Source organism: Poromitra crassiceps (assembly GCF_964638095.1).
Source record: "Poromitra crassiceps genome assembly, chromosome: 8".
Classification (NCBI taxonomy): Eukaryota; Metazoa; Chordata; class Actinopteri; order Beryciformes; family Melamphaidae; genus Poromitra; species Poromitra crassiceps.
The window spans coordinates 6,320,095-6,340,658 of record NC_139629.1 but is presented as its reverse complement, the minus strand read 5'-3'; the positions used below and the strand labels follow the sequence as shown (position 1 = coordinate 6,340,658).

The window sequence follows — 20,564 nt, the reverse complement described above, 5'->3', positions numbered from 1 at the left end:
CAATAGCTTTCCGATTCTGGCATCGCACTGCACAACACAAAGACATATCTAGCTGGAATAGTTTTCGGGCCACTGGAAAACTACTTGACAGGGCTGCGCGGAGTCTGTCTTTCTGCCTCCGTCTTGCGCATCTGACGCTGCTTGTTGTCATTGTGACGTAGGCGTATAAGGGGTCTATACAGCATGTGGCAAATTACAGGTGTATGGTGTCTAATTAGACTACAACTGTGTTTGTTCACTGTCGACTAAAGAACATATTTCTAGTTTTTGTGTAATTTGATACAAAGTACGGCTTGTTGCATCTTATTAGTATACCTTATTAGTATACCTTATTAGTATACCTTATTAGTTATACCTTATTAGTATATCTTATTAGTATACCTTATTAGTATACCTTATTAGTATACCTTATTAGTATACCATCAAATAAAGTGTGAGCGAGGAGAGGAGTAGGTGGGCTGATGAGGGGGGAGGGATAGATGACAGGAGAAAAGAGGGATATGAGGAGGAGACGGAGGGGGGGGAGAGAGAGGGAGGGAGGGAGGGAGAGGGAGGGAGGGAGGGAGAGAGAGGGAGGGAGGGAGGGGGAGAGAGAGGGAGGGAGAGGGAGGGAGGGAGGGGGAGAGAGAGAGAGGGAGGGAGGGAGGGAGGGAGGGAGGGATGGAGGGAGGCGGAGACAGAGACAGAAGGAGGAGTGAAGGGAGTCACTCAGACAAAGGAAGGAGTAATTCAGTTGATGTCTTTATCTTATATTCCTGAGGCATCCGGATCAGCTCTGGTGGCTTAGCCTGATCATTAACTGCTTTAGATTTAATTAGCCATCATTAAGCCTCTGTTTTACTGCGGGAGCTTACAAATATTTAATCACTGTTTGGTTGCTGTTCCATGTATGGAGCTGTTGGTCCGGGGGGCTCTGGGAGGGAGGCAGAGAGAGAGAACTTCCGAGACGCAGAATCGTTATTTTATGAACATAATGTCAGAGGAGGGTGTGTTTGGATTAGGATGTGGTATAAGGCGGTATGCTGTTAGCGCCGGACTTACTGGCTTTTCTTACTGACCATCAATCTATTTCCCCTCCTGCCCCCCTCTCTCCTGCCCCCCTGTAGGCTGTGTTTGGAGGCGAGGAGACCCCTACTGCGGCTGGGACTCCAGGCAGCGCCGGTGCACCACGCTGGAGGACAGCTCCAACATGAGTCAGTGGAAGCAGAACATCACTGTGTGTCCGGTAAGAGCCAGCACATGTCTGTTCAGTACAGAGCCAGCACATGTCTGTTCAGTACAGAGCCAGCACATGTACTGTATGTTCAGTACAGAGCCAGCACATGTCTGTTCAGTACAGAGCCAGCACATGTCTGTTCAGTACAGAGCCAGCACATGTCTGTTCAGTACAGAGCCAGCACATGTATGTTCAGTACAGAGCCAGCACATGTATGTTCAGTACAGAGCCAGCACATGTATGTTCAGTACAGAGCCAGCACATGTATGTTCAGTACAGAGCCAGCACATGTATGTTCAGTACAGAGCCAGCACATGTATGTTCAGTACAGAGCCAGCACATGTATGTTCAGTACAGAGCCAGCACATGTATGTTCAGTACAGAGCCAGCACATGTATGTTCAGTACAGAGCCAGCACATGTCTGTTCAGTACAGAGCCAGCACATGTATGTTCAGTACAGAGCCAGCACATGTATGTTCAGTACAGAGCCAGCACATGTACTATGTTCAGTACAGAGCCAGCACATGTATGTTCAGTACAGAGCCAGCACATGTATGTTCAGTACAGAGCCAGCACATGTATGTTCAGTACAGAGCCAGCACATGTACTGTATGTTCAGTACAGAGCCAGCACATGTCTGTTCAGTACAGAGCCAGCACATGTCTGTTCAGTACAGAGCCAGCACATGTATGTTCAGTACAGACCCCCTGCAGCTGTTTCTACAGTAAGCATGGCCGACACTGTGACATCGTTCCTCGTTTAGCCTCATGCTCCCTTTGGATGTCGTCTCTCCCATTACAAAGTTGTTGACTAGACAACACGAAGGTTGCAGGTTCGAGACCCCGTGTAACTTCTGGCTTGGTCAGGCGTCCATACAGGCACAATTGGCCGTGTCTGCCGGCGGGAAGCTGGTTTAATCGTATGTATCCTGGTCGCTACACTAGTGCCTCCTCTGCTCGGTCGGAGCGCCTGTTCAGGGAGGAGGGGAACTGGGGGGAATAGCGTGATCCTCAGACGCGCCTCGTCCTGCCAGTGAAACTCTCCGCCCCCCCCCCCCCCCCCCGAGCCTCGTGGGCCCTTTCACATTGTCGAGCTTACCTCAAGCCCCGGTAAGTCCGTGCGTTAATACAGCAGTGGATAAGATAGGATATGAGATGAGAGAAGTGAAGAGCAGAGGAGAGGAGAGGAGAGGAGAGGAGAACTGCATTGGATTAGACTGAATTGGACTGAATTGAATGGAAGTGAATGGCTGGCTCTGTGGCGTCTATCTCCATCCCCATAATCCTCTGAAAATTCTCTTCCCCATCATAGAAGGAAAAGTCTCTTCCAGCAACGCAAACCAACACTCTGAAATGCACAAATGCACAGAGCATACTAACACACGAAGGGGTGAAGGGGGTTGAATAAGTCACCCTGGTCTCACTCGTGTCGCGATTGGGTGATTTATTTCCAGCTGCGGAACCAGACCACCAACGGCGGCTTCGGACCCTGGGCGCCATGGCAACCTTGCAACAACGACGACGGGGTTGACGGCATCAGCTCCTGTTTATGCCGCTCCAGGTCATGTGACAGCCCCGCCCCCCGCTGTGGAGGGAAGAACTGTGATGGCCCCACCATCGAAGTCTCCAACTGCTCCAGGTGGCGAAGGAAACAAAATGAATACATACTGTACATTAATGATAATAAAAATCATCATCACCATTGTAATAATAATAAGAAAGCGCTTTAACAATCAAATGAAAATGTATAGTGAATGAATGAGCTAGACTTTATACTGTAAAGCGTTAAAGAGTAATTATCTTGGATCACTTATAGGACAAGTAATAAAGACAAAATAACAGTAAGAATTATTACAGTTATTACAATTGAGGGCCCCTCGCTCAGAGAATTAGACAACATCCCTGGATTGTCCCTATAGCTTTCAAAAACACTAGGCATCACATTCCCCTGTATGCTGATGATATTTAAATATATATAGAGAACGCGCCTGCTTCTATTCCTTATATTTGAGAGATTTTTGATTAATTTGGCACCTATTTAGGCTATGAAATCAGCTGGTCTAAATCTGCTTTATTACATTTACCTACTTTTTCTTCCCTTCCCTTCACTTAACTCGATAATCACAAAGAATTTCTGGGGTATTCTAATGGCATAGCTGCTGATATGGAAAGAGTCAACTCCCCATCTCAGGCTCGTGTCTTTTTGGGGCATTTGTATTAAGACCTCTGTCTTCCTGGTTTAATCCCAATTCTGCTGCTTCTTGGAAACCTATAGAGGGAAATTTACGGTAGTTCACCCCCTCATATACAGTATTAACAGATTTCGCTTATTCGGCTTTACCACTTAAATGCTCTTAAGCGTTGCATTGGTCCTATTAATTACTTTCCCTCTGACAGTGTGTATCCCACCTCATACACTTACCTATTCACAATGGATTAATACTTACCTTAATGTGATCATTACGGAGCTCTCTGTGTAGCCAGAATGCATGGTGCCAGTGGAAAATCCTTCTCAGCTTGGACAGAAACCTTAACCCATTGATACCTGATGCAGCATTTGTGTGTGTATCCCTTTAAGACCGCGGACCGCGTTAACGCGGTCCGCGGTCTTAAAGGGATACGCACACAAATGAGGGATATACACGCAAATGCTGCATCAGGTATCAATGGGTTAAACATTGGCATTATTATTATAAATAATACGACAATCTAGCAGAGATGGTTTCAGATCAGCCAAGCTCCTGATATTATTCCTAAAGCGCTGCTATTGTAGCGGCAATTTCCTGATCGACTTTGAAACATTCACCTCGGGGTGTAATGTACGAGCTGATAGGACAAGAGAAGGATCATGAATGGGAGGAATTTGATTAGAAAATGTAGGCGGGCGACACACAGGTTCTCCCTGTGATGCCTCTCACTGTGTCTGTGGGGCCCATCGGGCAATCAGTGTTGCTGAGAGGAGAGCGGCTACAAAGAGCTTATATGGCACCTTTATCCCACTGGATGGTGATGCCAGATCTAATCCTAGGTGTCGAAATTGAATTTTGCAGGAAGTGGCAATTAAATCATGAGGAGTGCTACCCAGGAACAAAACACTTAAGCAAATTGAAAGAATATTTCCAAGTCAAATTGATTGCCCTGTGTGTGTGTGTGTTGGCACTTCTGTTTCCAGAATCTCAAATTAGAGAAATGATTACAGATATCTTGAGATAGTAAACAAGCTGTTTTCTTTTTGTCCATTTGCATCAGAGAGAATCATATTTGAAAGAATAATACTCAAAGCACATTGGTATTTGAAAGACTAATACTCAAATCATACTTCTGCATATCAAGTATGCAGGTTTTGGGTTTCTGATACATTTGTGTGTGTCTGTTGCTGTAGCAATGGAGGCTGGACGCCGTGGTCGTCGTGGGGACAGTGCAGCACCAGCTGTGGGACGGGTTTCGAGCTGCGTCAGCGTTCCTGCAACAACCCCTCGCCCCGACACGGGGGCCGGGTGTGTGTGGGGCCCAGCCGAGATGAGAGGTGGGACAAACAGATGTGTAACTATAAAGTTACCCGACTAGGGATGCAACGATTGTACAGTAAATTATAATCGTCTGAGGAAAAATCATGGTTTCACGATTATTATGCATTAATTTATTTCACAACATCCACTACACATAATTCACGGCAATCTCGCACATGTTCTATGTGGACTGTTTACAATATACATTCACTCCACTGTTAGTAGATTGGTTAACGTATGTTTCCTATAGATGCTAGGAAGTACATTAAACGTGTTGTCTCCGTGTTTCCCTAGCGCACAACTTCCACAGTAGTATAATATCCCTTTTGTGAGAGTGAGAACAGAAACCCTCGGTGTAGCTGAGACTTGACAGTTACAAAACCATGACGTTAATAGTGAAATCGCTTAAATGCTGCATCCCTAAACCCGACTTTGACAAACCCAAACCTTGATACTCTGAAGCCTGCAATAGCCAAATGCCTGTTTCCAGCCACCTGCTTAACTCTCATTGGGTAGAACACTTAAAGGCAATGTACACCAGATGCTTTACGGCTGCGTTACGGATCCGGTAAAACTGACTCTCACCCATGTTAATAGATGGGCGATACATGCGGTACGGAAAAATTACACACCTGTTCTATTTTTGTCGTCCGACATATTACATGAGTGTGGGTCTGCTCGCAGCCGTACCGCATCTGTTCCGGAGCTGCTGCTGATATTAGCCCTTAAAGTGTCGACTCCCACGGGTGCTAAACCTGTCTGCAAACATGTTTCTATACATGTGCTTTTGATAAATGTGACATGAAATAGAATCCTTCATATCTGACATCACATCAGTGCTAGATGATGCTGTAGAGATTTCATTTCTCCTGCTCATTTCTCTTTTGCAGTAGGACGTGTTGTTTTGGATCAGTCTTCTTACACCCCTCTCCACCCCTGCCTTGCTGCCTCCCCTCCACAGGTTCTGCAATGAAGGGGTCTCCTGCCCTCAGCCCATCTTCTGGTCGCCATGGGGCTCCTGGACCAAGTGCAGCACTGAGTGCGGCGGAGGGGTCCACTCCAGGGTCCGGACCTGTGAGAACGGCAACAGCTGCCCAGGATGTGCACTGGTAGGAAAAAAACACACACACACACACACACCCACACGCGCGCACACACACGCACGCACACACACAAACACACACACACACACACACACACACACACACACACACACACACACGCACGCACGCACGCACACACGCACGCACGCACGCGCGCGCGCGCGCGCGCGTACGGTCAAGTCTTGTCTCATCACTCTCTTGAGTTTGTAGACCCACCAAACGATTCCATTCGCTCTTAAAAGCAGACATTTAATTAGGTGAATGGCTAATTGTAATTAATGTTGTGTGAAGCTAAATCCCTCTCCGTGAAGAGAGACATGCTGCTGCTGTAGCTCCGTCAGTACTTATTAACCTGCGGGTGTTGATCCTCTGCGTGTCGGAGCTGAACGGAGAAGCACTCAGAGGCTGAAAGCATCATCATCCATATTGAGGTGAGCAGCAGGTGATGGAGGAGAGCAGGTGATGGCTGCACACGTAATGGCTCATCTGGAGTGCTTCCAGTGGCAGGTTGACCAAAAGATCTGCTCAAATGTCTGCTGCCATTGTTTTGTGGCATGACATCATTTACAAAGCCCTGTCAAGAAACACAACCAAAAACAAACCAGCTTTTAATGAATCTGTAACAGTTTACAATAAGGGTACATTAATTAGGCTTAATGCTTAATAATAATTAACAGTGCACTAATATGTCTAGGAATCATTTACTAATGGTGTTCATGTTAACAAACGAAGGGCCATATCTTATGCCCAAGTGCAAGGGCAAATGTTTGCTAGTTTCTAGCACTCACAATTTCCCTTTTCCTCTTCTAATTACCACTGGGTCACTGAAACACATCCTTTGATGTACTGACCCAGTGGTCTTTGATGTACTGACCCAGTGGTCTTTGATGTAGTGACCCGGTGGTCTTTGATGTACTGACCCAGTGATATTTGATGTACTGACCCAGTGATCTTTGATGTACTGACCCAGTGATCTTTGATGTACTGATCCAGTGATATTTGATGTACTGACCCAGTGATCTTTGATGTACTGACCCAGTGATCTTTGATGTACTGACCCAGTGGTCTTTGATGTACTGACCCAGTGGTCTTTGATGTACTGACCCAGTGATCTTTGATGTACTGACCCAGTGATATTTGATGTGCTGACCCAGTGATATTTGATGTACTGACCCAGTGATCTTTGATGTACTGACCCAGTGATATTTGATGTACTGACCCAGTGATCTTTGATGTACTGACCCAGTGATATTTGATGTACTGACCCAGTGATCTTTGATGTACTGACCCAGTGGTCTTTGATGTACTGACCCAGTGGTCTCTGATGTACTGACCCAGTGATCTTTGATGTACTGACCCAGTGGTCTTTGATGTACTGACCCAGTGGTCTCTGATGTACTGACCCAGTGGTCTTTGATGTAGTGACCCGGTGGTCTCTGATGTACTGACCCAGTGGTCATCAAAAGAGAAAAAAGGGAGAATCTGAGTGCTAGAATCTAGCAAAGATTTGCCCTTGCACTTAAGGCATAAGGTAGGCATGGCCCTAAGTATTATATGAATTACATTATTTAATAGTTTAGGGTTAGTTCATGGGTAATGGTTACGCTTAGTTAATGGTTAGGGTTAACTAACCCTTAATAAGCATTAACTAAGGGTTAGTTAATGCATGAATGCATTATTAACTGTTAATTAATGTACCCTTATTGGAAAGTGTTACCCGTGAATCTGAATGAAAATACCCACACTGCGCTTCTCCCATCTCCCCATGCAGGAGTACAAGGCGTGTAACCTGGAGGCGTGTCCGGAGGTGAAGAGGAACACCCCGTGGACACCCTGGATGCCGGTCAACGTGACGCAGGGCGGCGCCCGGCAGGAGCAGAGGATGCGCTACATGTGCCGCGCCCACCTGGCCGACCCCCACGAGCTGCAGATCGGACGCAGGAAGGTGGAGACGCGCTTCTGCCCCAACGACGGGACCGCCGCCTGCGAGACCGACAGTGAGTTGACTGAGCTGACACATACAATGGTCTGATGTGCTCTCTGAATGTAGGAAGACACTGAGGGGCCCTTTACACGAGGACGGTTTCCTATGGTGACGGGGATTTTTTTTTTATCGTTAGTGCCTCCCTTTTAGACGGCGACGTTAGGAAACGACACTTTTTGAAACCACCCTCCAGAGTGAAATTCTTGGTGACGCTCCCCGCTCATCGCTCCATGTAATCGCTTTGACACGACTCATTTCAGAAACTCTGACGTGCCTGCACACCCGGAAAAGTCACACGGCAGACGTGCTGTGTATTTCTGATACCGTTTTGACTAATCCTGGCTTCCTCTGACGTTAATAGATCAATAAAATGTTTTCCAGTTATTCCTAGGCTGCAAACTTGTTTTAACATGCAAATCGGTGTTGTTTCTGACGAGAATAAAGTAACGTTAACGCTACGTTATTTCAGATTGTTCTCATCCCCCATGCCAAAGCCCCCGCCTCGGCCATGAGAGGCTCAGAGCACTGCTGCTGCTCCTGCGCGCGCCCCCGCGGCCCGGAGCTTGGGGCTCGTGCATGAGCCCCTCGTGCGACGAGCAACGCCGCGTTGACCATCACACTGCCACCTAGCGACCTGGCATGTACATTACGGCGTTTTGAAAATTCAACAGCGCTCATGTAAACAGGGAGAAGGTGTGAAGGAAAAGGTGTGAAGGAAACGCTATTGTGTCGTTTATTCCAGAAACTGTCCTCGTGTAAAGGGCCCCTAAATCAACATGTACTATATAGCTGCCACTGGTCTCGCTTGCCAGACTCTTTCTGTTCATGCTGTACCCACGCAGGAGAGGGTCTGGCTGCTGTTGACTCTCACTCTGGTCTAGCGGGGGTGGGGGGGGGGGGAAGCTCTGTTACCTTTACAACCATCCACCGAAAGTACCAAGCAGGCCTGCTTTATTGCACAATCCAAATCTTTGTCAAAACTTGCCCTTTTCAGCGTGTAGCAACGTGCGTTTGACACGCAGGGAGCGGAAAGGAAATCCATAAATGGTCGCAGCCGGTCAGTCGGAGCCGGTCGGAGCCAATGGCAGAGCTGGCAGGGAGCGGAAAGGCATTTTCATCCATTTGCAGACTGAAATAGCCGGCCAATGGCAGAGCTGATACCAGCAGCCTGCATCAGTGCTGTCAGACTACTTGTATAGCTGAATGTCAGTTGTTATTGAGAGTGAATGGAAAATAAATGCAGAGAGAATTGATGGTCAAACCCCCGAATGGATTTTGTATTGTGTGTGGTAAATATTAATATTAAAATAGCTGGACTAAAATCTCATCTGTATTCATGCGCACTTGCAAACACGCACGCACGCACGCACGCATGCACGCACACACACACACACACACACACACACACACACACACACACACACACACACACACACACACACACACACACACACACACACACACACCTGTATAAACATAGAGAAGGAAGCACCATGGTAGAATGTCTCCCAGCAGGTCGGTGACATGCTGAAAGTGCCCTCCTGCTAGACCTGTTAGCTGCCCTACATGCTGTTAGTGACAGCCACAGTCCACCACTCCCCTCTGACACTGTGCCTGTGCCTGTGTGTGTGTGTGTGTGTGTGTGTGTGTGTGTGTGTGTGTGTGTGTGCGCGCGCGTGCGCGTGTGTGTGTGCGCGAGAGAGAGAGAGAGAGAGAGAGGCTATCCAGGGCTCATGATCCAGCGCTCTCCTCTAGTGGCTTTTCCATGCACCCCCCCCCCCCCCCCCCCCCTTCCTCTGTATTGATTGGCTGTCTCCCCTGCCTCTGTTGGGGGTCCACATTGACTCTGACAAACTGATGAAACCGACAGGGGGCAACTGCGGGGTGAAAGAGTGTGTAACAGAGTAGTCTAGCAGAATGGGCCCTCAGATTTTGAGATACCCCTACCCGAGGTAGAACAAATGACAACAATGATTTTTCTCATCTTTAGGGTCTCCCATTAATGAAATTGATTGTTGTCAAAAAAAAAATTGGGGGAAAAGATGTTTTTTTGGCTGTTCTTTAGAACTACCCCAATCCCTGAAAAAGAGCCAAATTAGGCCAGTCCGAATAGGGGAAAGGTGACAAAAAAGCCAATAACTTGAGAATGCTCACTCTTTTCCTCATCAGATTTGCTGAGGTATGAACCAGGTGGCTGCCCTACATCACCAAATAGTCAAAAAATGATTTACCTAAAAAGATAATGACTTATAGTCCTGTAAATATAGCTTTAGTTTAGGCGGAAATTGTACTTTGTGGTGATAGGAACATAGGACTCCATCACGTTTCTCTCATTTATCAGAAAAACTGAAATCCCTGAAAAATATACCATTACTGAATTGTCTAGGGTGCTATTGAACACTGACCAGTAGTTGTATGGAGATATCTGGTACAGTTCTATTGCAAATGAGATTTCTTTAGACATAGGCCTACTACCTCTTCACTGAAACAGTCAAATTATTGTATGTTATTCTGAATGGGGAATAAGTGGCATGAAAGCCTATAACTTGGGAATGCTCACTCTTTTCCTCGTCAGATTTGCTGAGGTATGAACCAGGTGGCTGCCCTACATCACCAAATAGTCAAAAAATGATTTACCTAAAAAGATAATGAATTATAGTCCTGTAAACATAATAATAATACATTTTATTTGGTGACACCTTTCAAAACACCCAAGGTCATTGTACAGTGCATAAAAGAGACATGACATTCTAAAATATCATACATAAAAACAAGCATTGCAAACACCAGCATCATTAAAATATGACGAGCGTAGATATAAGAAAAGACAGGAGATACACACGGCAGGCGAATAACAGATTGAGTACTGTATATGATTAAAGGTAGTAGGCCAATTTGAACAGGTGGGTTTTGAGGTGGGATTTGAATGTGGTGATGGAGTCAGACTGTTGGATGTGTGATGGCAACGAGTTCCAGAGTCTGGGTGCAGAGCAGCTGAAGGCCCTAGCACCCATGGTACTGAGGCGAGGGAGGCGGGACAGTCAGGAGGCCAGCTGAGGAAGAGCGTAGGGAGCGGGAAGGGGTGTATTCCTGGAGGAGGTCAGAGAGATGGGTGGGTGCTAGGTTGTGTAGGGCTTTGTAAGTGAGCAGAAGGTTTTTGAAGTCAATCTGGTAGTGAATGGGAAGCCAGTGGAGTTGAATGAGGACAGGGGTGAGGTGGTCAGATGATGCGGGTGATGATCCAGGCATTTGGAGTCTGTTGAGCAATTTGGTGGGTAGGCCAGAGAGAAGAGAGCTGCAGTAATTAATCTGGGATGTAACGTGGATCAGGATGAGGACTTTGGTGCTGTGTTGGGACAGGGATCGGCGGAGTCTGGAGATGTTGCGGATGTGGAAGAAAGCAGACCGGGTGATGTTTTTTATGTGGGGTGCAAAGGAGAGGGTGCTGTTCAGAATGACGCAGAGGCTCTTGACTTGGGTGGAGAAGGGAACAGGGAAGCTGTCAATGATGATGTTTGGGGCAGTGGTGTTTTGAGCTTTGGAGAGGATGTTTTTGGAGCCGATGAGGAGGGCCTCGGTTTTACTGGCATTTAACTTTAGGAAGTTACTGCTCATCCAGCTCCTGATGTCCTGGAGGCAGGCGGTGAGGGAGGTGGGAGGAAGAGCGGCGGTGGGTTTGGTGGAGATATAGACCTGGGTATCATCGGCGTAGCAGTGAAACTGGACACCATAGTGTCGGAGGATTTTACCCAGGGGGAGGAGGTAGGTGATGAATAGGAGTGGACCCAATACTGACCCCTGGGTCAAATGGCAGAACACCCGGACGAGTGGTTCCCTAGTTGGACAAAATGTTGTCTGTCGGGAGGTAGGATGCAAACCAGGAAAGTGCAACACCAGTGATTCCAATGTTCGCCAGGTGCTCCACAAGTAGTGGGTGGGAGATGGTATCGAAAGCAGTGGAGAGGTCAAGGAGGATGAGGATGGTGAGGATTCCAGAGTCAGCTGCACGGAGGAAGTCATTATTTATTTTTAACAGGGCTGTTTCAGTGCTGTGATTAGGGCGGAAATCATATTGAAATGGTTTGTGGAGGTTGTTTGAGTCGAGGTGGGACTGGAGTTGGGCGGCAACCACCCTCTCAAGAGTTTTGGAGATGAAGGGGATGTTGGAGTTGGGACGGTATAGTGTTTGAGGTCAGATGGGTACTGTGGCCTATAAGTTAAGAATGCTCACTCTGATGATCATCATATTTGGAGAGGGAAATACCAGGTGGCTGAACTACATCACCAAATAGTCAGAATGTGGGGAACCCAATAAAATAAAGTTGATCTAAATTACAAGCCTCTAAAACATAGAAATACAAGGTGTAAATATTGGAAGTTTTATTGAAACTGGAACATTAATCCAAACTATAAATCAGTAGTATCTCCTGTCTTGACATGATGGAATAATACAAGTATAATAGTAATCATAATACATTTGTTTTATGGTAGCCCCAAATCTCAGTGCTTCATTTCATTTCATGAACAAAAACAGGAGAACAGACTAGAAAAAAAACCTGCTAATTTGACCTGGCATATGGACACTTGTTTCACAGCCAAAGTCCAAATATCCAAATATGAAATACAGTATCAGCCCTTTGTTGAACGTATTATGACCGTACCAGATTATTGTGCCAGTGTTTGGGAGTCTGGGGCACATTCACAAGCTTATACTCCATGGACTGCAATTGTAAGGCTTGCAAAAGACTGATGCAAACAAACTGTCTAAATATTGCTCAGTCTGTAGGCAGCCTGTCTATCTGGAGACAATCATGTTTAATATATCCTTAGTATCATTGTCCATTTGTCAGATTAAGCTATCACAATGTAAAAAAAAATCCTCTTCTGTGTATCATATTGTAACCTTTTTCCGAAGTATTTGGATGTTTCATTGTTGCTGCGCGTACATAAGATGTGTTTCAGTGAGAGGTCAAGTATATAGATACTAGAATGTCAAATGTCAGGTTCCTCAGATGTTTGGGGACACATTTTGACATTCTGCACAGCAGGTGCCGAACTCCGTACAGGGGAGGCCAACAGAGAGGCACTGGCACTTTCCACTCTTTTAACAGTTTGGATCTTTGCAATACAAGTAAGTAATGTCTCTCACTTCTGTAGGTGCTGGGGGGTTTCCTAAATAGGACTGGTTTAATGGCTCCATCTCTGACAATCCATCCCTTGCTGATAGGACTCCATAACATTGGTTTGGGCATGTGACTGTGACACCATATCGCTGTCTGATACATTGCTCTTTGCACATGTTGTGCAAATGCATCCTCTGTTGGTGGCAAATTTGCAGAGGCTGCATATGTTGTTGATGCAATTATGAACCTCAGTTCATCCAAGTTTGTGCACATCAGTCCATTTTCCTTTTTATTTTTTCCGTAAAGCAGAAGTGCAAATTCTCTTGCGACTGCCAAAGACTCTTCCAAGCTGGCAGAGTCCAAAATGGGCCAGATCTTTGAGCTCACTGAGATGGGTCTTGAGTTTGGTGAATGCTGTTGTCTTTCCTATTCTGTACAAACTACTTGTTGTGTCACAGCCAGTGAGTGCATGACATGCTGGTAGACAGCAAGAGCAATGTATCAGACACTGATATGGTTTCACAGTCACATGCCCAAACCCCTGTTATGGAGTCCTATCGTCAAGGGATGGATTGCCAGAGATGGAGCCAACCAGTCCTATTTAGAAAACCCCCCAGCACCTACAGAAGTGAGAGACATTACTCACTTGTATTGCAAAGATCCAAACTGTGGAGAGAGTGGAAAGTGCCAGTGCTTCTCTGTTGGCCTTCCAACATCTTATGCGCAGCAACAATGAAAGATCCAAATACTTCGGAAAAAGCTTACAATATGATACACAGAAGAGGAAAGAATGTAACATTGTGATAGCTTAATCTGACAAATGGACAATGATACTAAGGATGCAGTATATTAAACATGATCGTCTCCAGATAGACAGGCTGCCTCCAGACTGAACAATATTTAGACAGTTTTGTTTGCATCAGTATTTTGCAATCCTTACAATTGCAGTAAATGGAGTATAAGGTTGTGAATGTGCCCCAGACTCCCAAACACTGGCACAATAATCTGGTAGGGTCATAATACGTTCAACAAAGGCCTGATACTGTATTTCATATTTGGATATTTGGACTTTGGCTGTGAAAAAAGTGTCCATATACCTGGATAAATAAGCAGCCACTTTTTATTTCTGTGTTCTGTTTTATTTTTGCCTTGGTTATTTTGTTTTCTAGTCCGTTTTTCTAGTCTGTTTTTGTGATTGTGTATTATGTATTATGATTACTATTATACTTGGATTAATGTTCCAGTTTCAATCAAACTTCCAATATTTACAGCTTGTTGTTTCTGTTTTATGGTAATGGTAAATGGCTTGCATTTATATAGCGCTTTTATTTAAAGCGCTTTACAATCAGTAGGTACATTCACCTATTCATGCACCGGGGCGACTTTAGCTCAGGAGGTAGAGCGGGTCGGCCAATGACGCAAGGGTTGGCGGTTCGATCCCCGCTCCCTCCCAGCTGCTGTCGCTGTGTCCTTGGGCAAGACACCCTTAACCCTCCTTGCTCCCGGCCTGCGTGGCAGCCTGCCGCCATCGGTGTATGAATGGGTGAATGTAGACTATCTACTGATTGTAAAGCGCTTTGGATAAAAGCGCTATATAAATGCAGGCCATTTGCCATTTACCACCGATGGCGGCAGGTTAGGGTGCTGGCACACCATCAGGAGCAATTTGGGGTTCAGTATCTTGACCAAGGACACTTCGACATGCAGACTGGAGGAGGTGGGAATTGAACCACCGACCTCTTTGATCCAAAACGATTAGTGGACGACCCGCTCTACCTCCTGAGCTACAGCCGCTCCAGGTGGTTTGTAATTTAGATAATCTTTATTTTATTGGGTTACTCACATTCTGACTATTTGGTGATGTAGTTCAGCCACCTGGTATTTCCCTCTCCAAATATGATGACCATCAGAGTGAGCATTCTTAACTTATAGACTATTATGCCAGTGACCTAATTTGACTGTTTCAGAGAAGAGGTAGTAGGCCTATGTCTAAAGAAATCTCATTTGCAATACAACTGTACCAGATATCTCCATACAGCTACTGGTCAGTGTTCAATAGCACCCTAGACAACTCCGTAATGGTATATTTTTCAGGGATTTCAGTTTTTCTGATAAATGAGAGAAAAGTGATGGAGTCCTATGTTCCTATCACCACAAATTACAATTTCCGCCTAAACTAAAGCTATATTTACAGGACTATAATTCATTATCTTTTTAGGTAAATCATTTTTTGACTATTTGGTGATGTAGGGCAGCCACCTGGTTCATACCTCAGCAAATCTGATGAGGAAAAGAGTGAGCATTCTCAAGTTATTGGCTTTTTTGTCACCTTTCCCCTATTCGGACTGGCCTAATTTGGCTCTTTTTCAGAGATTGGGGTAGTTCTAAAGAACAGCCAAAAAAACATCTTTTCCCCCAATTTTTTTTTTGACAACAATCAATTTCATTAATGGGAGACCCTAAAGATAAGAAAAATCATTGTTGTCATTTGTTCTACCTCGGGTAGGGGTATCTCAAAAACTAAAGCCTTTTTTGAGGACTTGCTGCTAGACTAGAGAGAGAGAGAGAGAGAGAGAGAGATTTTGGCAGGACAGACTCTGCCTCTTTAGACAGTCACACTACAGAGAGGCAAAGTGAACATCACTTCCTGCTTTTCTTCCTGTACCAGCCGCTGAAAAAATATGAATGGCGGTGGACGGAGAATAACGTTACTTTTTTGATCCCGTTTGAATTGTGCCACGGGGTGCCAACGCTAATTTTGTCAGTTTAAAACATAACTTTGCATGTCAAGAAAGTTGCAGTTATTCACCAAACTGTTGCACTAGAAGTTATAAATCAGAAAGACTACATACACTGTCGCCTAAGTGACGTCACCTTCTCTACCGGCAAAGCTGAAGACCGGCGGTATTGCCACGAGCTTCCACAAGCTATGTAGTTTTTATACGAAACTAACCCCTACGTTTCAGTTTGACGACAAACTGCGACTTTCTTGACATGCAAAGTTATGTTTTAAACTGACAAAATTAGCGTTGGCACCCCGTGGCACAATTCAAACGGGATCAAAAAAGTAACCTTATTCTCCGTCCACCGTCATTCATATTTTTCCCAGCGCTGGTACAGGAAGAAAGCAGGAAGTGACGTTTCACTTTGGCTCTCTATAGCCAGTGAATCTGCATCCTTATTCATAGCTTTCAAGGGGCGTTACGTGCTGCCGGGAACGCCCACCTGTCAGTCAAAAAAACAACTTGCCAGCCGTGTCGACTAGTTTCTCACGCTGAGTTTGTTCAGCCAAAGTGCCGCATAGCCTACCTACCTGTTGTGCTATCGGTTGCACTAAACCGACGAGGAGACACGCCTGGCTTGTGCTTTCACAGAATCCCGTCGGAGAAAGAAAGGAGGAGATTGTGGATTTGTGCGAGTGGTTCAGTCGCTGGGCAGGGGAAATGCAAATAGCTTTTTTTTCTACCATCAAAGTAGCTACACACGTCTTTGCTCTTTGCGGCCAACATTTCATCAAAGGTAAGCTCAAGTAACGTTAACGGGGTATTAATCATTATTGTAACGTTACTTGAGCTTACCTTTGATGAAATGTTGGCCGCAAAGAGCAAAGACGGGTGTACTTTGATGGTAGAAAAAAAAGCTATTTGCATTTCCCCTGCCCAGCGACTGAACCACTCGCACAAATCCACAATCTCCTCCTTTCTTTCTCCGACGGGATTCTGTGAAAGCACAAGCCAGGCGTGTCTCCTCGTCGGTTTAGTGCAACCGATAGCACAACAGGTAGGTAGGCTATGCGGCACTTTGGCTGAACAAACTCAGCGTGAGAAACTAGTCGACACGGCTGGCAAGTTGTTTTTTTGACCGCCAGGTGGGCGTTCCCGGCAGCACGTAACGCCCCTTGAAAGCTATGAATAGACCTTCTGTCGATTCCTTAATGCCTCAAGCAGACATCACCAAATGTATTTCTGTCACTTTTGATCTAAATTGTTTCAACCCCCCCTCCTGTCTGTAGCCCTTGTTGAGGACTTACTGAAGACGCCGGTGCTGAGGGGGGCAGGCGCCGGCTGGTCCTCATGGGAGACCTGGTCCAGCTGCTCCCAGAGTTGTGCCAAGGGTTACCGCACCCGCCGACGGAGCTGCACCACCGGCCCCGAGGGGAAGAGCACCCCCACGGCCTGCCGCGGCTCGCCCGTGGAGTACCAGGACTGCAACGTCCAGGCCTGTCCAGGTGAGGGAGGACCACCACACACACGTTCATTCATGTCCACCTGACTGTCTGACTACACTTTACACGTAATACGGGTTGAAGGGAAAGATGGTAGACACGAGGTTTCTACTTAAAAATGCCGTTTATGTCAGATGTCAGGTGGTAAATGCTACTTGGAAACTTCTCTGAATTCTGATTTCTTCCTGAATTCTGACATCAGAAGAAAGAAATACATGTAATCAAGTGCAGCTAATGATAGGCTATATTGATCTCAAATTAAAATAAATGAACAACTGACACAAAATGATCAATATTCACCACATCATCATTTTCGTCATTTTCTGATCACAATTCAACTTTTAAAATGCCAGGACAGAGAAGACTTGCTGGCTGCTTCTGTTGGTGGTTGACACTGCAGTGTTTGTTTTGTTGCTAAACAAACTCAGTATATATGTCAATGGTTGGTTGGTGCACAGCTGATCAGATCCCCTCAGTGTATTTAAATGCGAACTATCGGTGCCCACATGAAAGCTTTGCGGTTCAGCACAAATCGGAGTTAACTTGAAACGTGCCGACCCCGCCCCCTGGTGGAAGGCCCGGGCGGCCCGTTTGCCATGGGGGTCACGTGTCCCACTCGTCTCAGCGGGCCTGTCTGAGGCAGATAGGTGGACGGACAAGGCCAGTGACAATAGAGAGAACGAGTGTGAGATAGTAATTGATGATGAGATTAGAGAGAAGGATGGAGGCAATCGAGATCGCTGAGGAGATTGAAATGAATAGTGTGTCTGTGTGTGTGTGTGTGTGTGTGTGTGTGTGTGTGGGTGTGTGCGTGCGTGCGTGCGTGCGTCTCTGTGTGTGTGCGTGTGCGTGTCCGTGTGTGTCTGCGTGCGTGCGTGTGTCTGTCTGTGTGTGTGCGTGTGCGTGCGTGCGTGCGTGTGTGTGTGTGTGTGTGTGTGTGTGTGTGTGTGTGTGTGTGTGTGGGTGCGTGCGTGCGTGCGTGCATGTGCGTGTGTGTGTGTGTGTGTGTGTGTATCTCAGTGCGCGGTGCCTGGTCGTGCTGGTCGTCCTGGTCCCAGTGCTCGGTGGGTTGCGGCGGCGGTCACTACCAGCGGACGCGCTCCTGCAACAACCCCGCCCCCGCCAGCGGAGGAGACATCTGCATCGGCCTGCACACAGAAGAGGCGCTGTGCAACACACACACCTGCGACGGTAAGACCACTCACACACACACACACACACGCGCCCCACACACACACACACACACACACACACACACACACACACACACACACACACACACACACACACACACACACACACACACACACACACACACACGACACCGCTGCTCGGGGTCTGTTCGTTATGCCGGGTGGCAGGCAGGCACTCACATCTCCCACATGTCGTCCCCTCCGCTGAATTGCTTCTTTCATCTCCCTCTAATGAGCAAACTAGTTCTTATAAATAGATAAATAACAGTAGAGTGTCATACTGTCGCTATGTCATTCCCTTTCAATGCTTTGAAACAGTAGGTACTGTTGCTGCGAGCCTGTGGCAACCCACTCGCACTGAAATCCACTTGCTTGTTGTGTTTATTATATTGAAATCATACCCAATGCATCTCGAGGATGGGTGCATGATTGAAATCGGTATAGTGTAAAGCAATCGCATCTGAAAAGTGGAAGTGTTGATGTAATGATTTTCAAACGCCGTTCAGTCTATCCTCTGAAGGCTAGCCCTGCATATTGTCTGCTGATGAGATGTGAGATGATGTCTAACAAGCTCCCGATCTGCTCCCTCAAGGAGGCCGACATATTTATGAGAGATCTGCCTGAGCATCCAGGAAGGAACGCTCCAGCATGAAGGAACGCTCCAGCATGAAGGAACGCTCCAGCATGAAGGAACGCTCCAGCATGAAGGAACGCTCCAGCATGAAGGAACGCTCCAGCATGAAGGAACGCTCCAGCATGAAGGAACGCTCCAGCATGAAGGAACGCTCCAGCATGGGAACTTCTAATAAGCTTTGGCACCACTCCGTGTTCCAGCCAGGCTTTCATACGAGCCAGCCGTTTGCCATTTGTTTCACATCATGCCATTTCTTTTCTGTCTTTTTTTTTTTGAACAAAGTGTTTATTTGTTTATGATTTTTTGATTATATTATGATGCACATTAGATTATACACAGCCGCTTTGTCAGGATCAATCAAAAACAACACGAAAAATACAAATAAATCATAATGAAGAGGAACTATTCACAGTTTGGCAAACATACTAAAATTATAAATAATACCATTTCTAATCTTTTCCTCATTCCTTTTGTTGGAACACAACTAAGGATTGGGTAAACATCCGTCCTTGGAAGTGTTCATGTGTGTGTGTGTGGTCTGACTCTGTGTGTGTGTGTTTGTGTGTGTGTGTGTGTGTAGGTGTGTGTGTGTATGTGTGTATGTGTGTGTGTGTGTGTGCGTGTGCGTGCGCGCACGTGTGCGTGCGTGCGTGCACTAGTGTGCCACGTGTGCTTTGGAGATGAATGCCCAAATTAAATAGTTGCTTCCCCTCAACTGTCTTTTCCCTCAACTGCTTTTAATGTTGAATTAGCCCAGCTGTCCTTCACAGTGAAAGCAATGCTTACAGTGGGGCCTCTGCGCTAATTACCGACAAAGAAAGGTAAATGGCTTCCTGCCTCGTCTCTCCCTCTGCCCAGATGCTAATCAGCCTCCTCCATCAGGTTCACGTTTTCTCGTTTGACGTGGGCTAACGCTTCCCTTTAGGGGCCCGTATGGATCCACTGTCTCGCACGCTAAACGACCTCCGCGGCCGCACTCCATCTCGCCATCCGTCCGCTTATTGACAGGCAGGCACAACATCGCTCATCTGTCCTATCGGGTATCGGGGTCCTCCCTGCTCCACTGGCAGCAGAATCAGACAAAGGCTGGCTGTCAGTCACAGAGCTCTCTGATGCCCCCTGTCTGTCACAGGTCGCTTGATTAAACAGTCCCCCGGTAATGAAGGACAGCAGGGAGGGACAGGACAGAATGTTAAGGAGGAGCCTCGGGCCAGGAGGGGGCGGTCCCCTCTGACTCATGGTCCAATCACGCAGGTCGCCAGGGAGACGACAATAAATGGAAATAAATGAAGCAATTAAAGCGGGCGGCGGTAATGCACGGTTATTAAACACAGGTCCGAGTGGAGTGTGCTGTGTGTTTTTTAGATGGCCCTGTGGCAACAGGACAGCAGATGGTGGAGACTATGAGCAGCCTGTCAGCCAACGCCAAAATGATAGGAAAGGTAAAAAAAAAGGAGAGAAAGAAAGAGGCAGCCCCGTCATGGAAAGCCTATCTTCTGCTTCTACTGCTGCCAAAATTGCACACTTGAACGCACCCTCACTAACAAACCTGCTTTTTAATCTGCCTTTTCATTGCA

General features: G+C 46.5%; 1 protein-coding gene across 1 annotated transcript in view; it reads left to right on the top strand.

The window, feature by feature from the left end:
* sema5ba (sema domain, seven thrombospondin repeats (type 1 and type 1-like), transmembrane domain (TM) and short cytoplasmic domain, (semaphorin) 5Ba) overlaps window positions 1-20,564 on the top strand; it is a gene marked incomplete at its 5' end in the record, with an annotated part of 147,186 nt that overhangs the window by 113,418 nt on the left and 13,204 nt on the right. Inside the window, 8 exon segments of the mRNA XM_083642257.1 lie at window positions 1,107-1,125; window positions 1,127-1,225; window positions 2,671-2,855; window positions 4,599-4,742; window positions 5,687-5,834; window positions 7,600-7,825; window positions 16,948-17,163; window positions 18,181-18,351. Coding sequence (XP_083498383.1) covers window positions 1,107-1,125; window positions 1,127-1,225; window positions 2,671-2,855; window positions 4,599-4,742; window positions 5,687-5,834; window positions 7,600-7,825; window positions 16,948-17,163; window positions 18,181-18,351 — 1,208 coding nt within the window.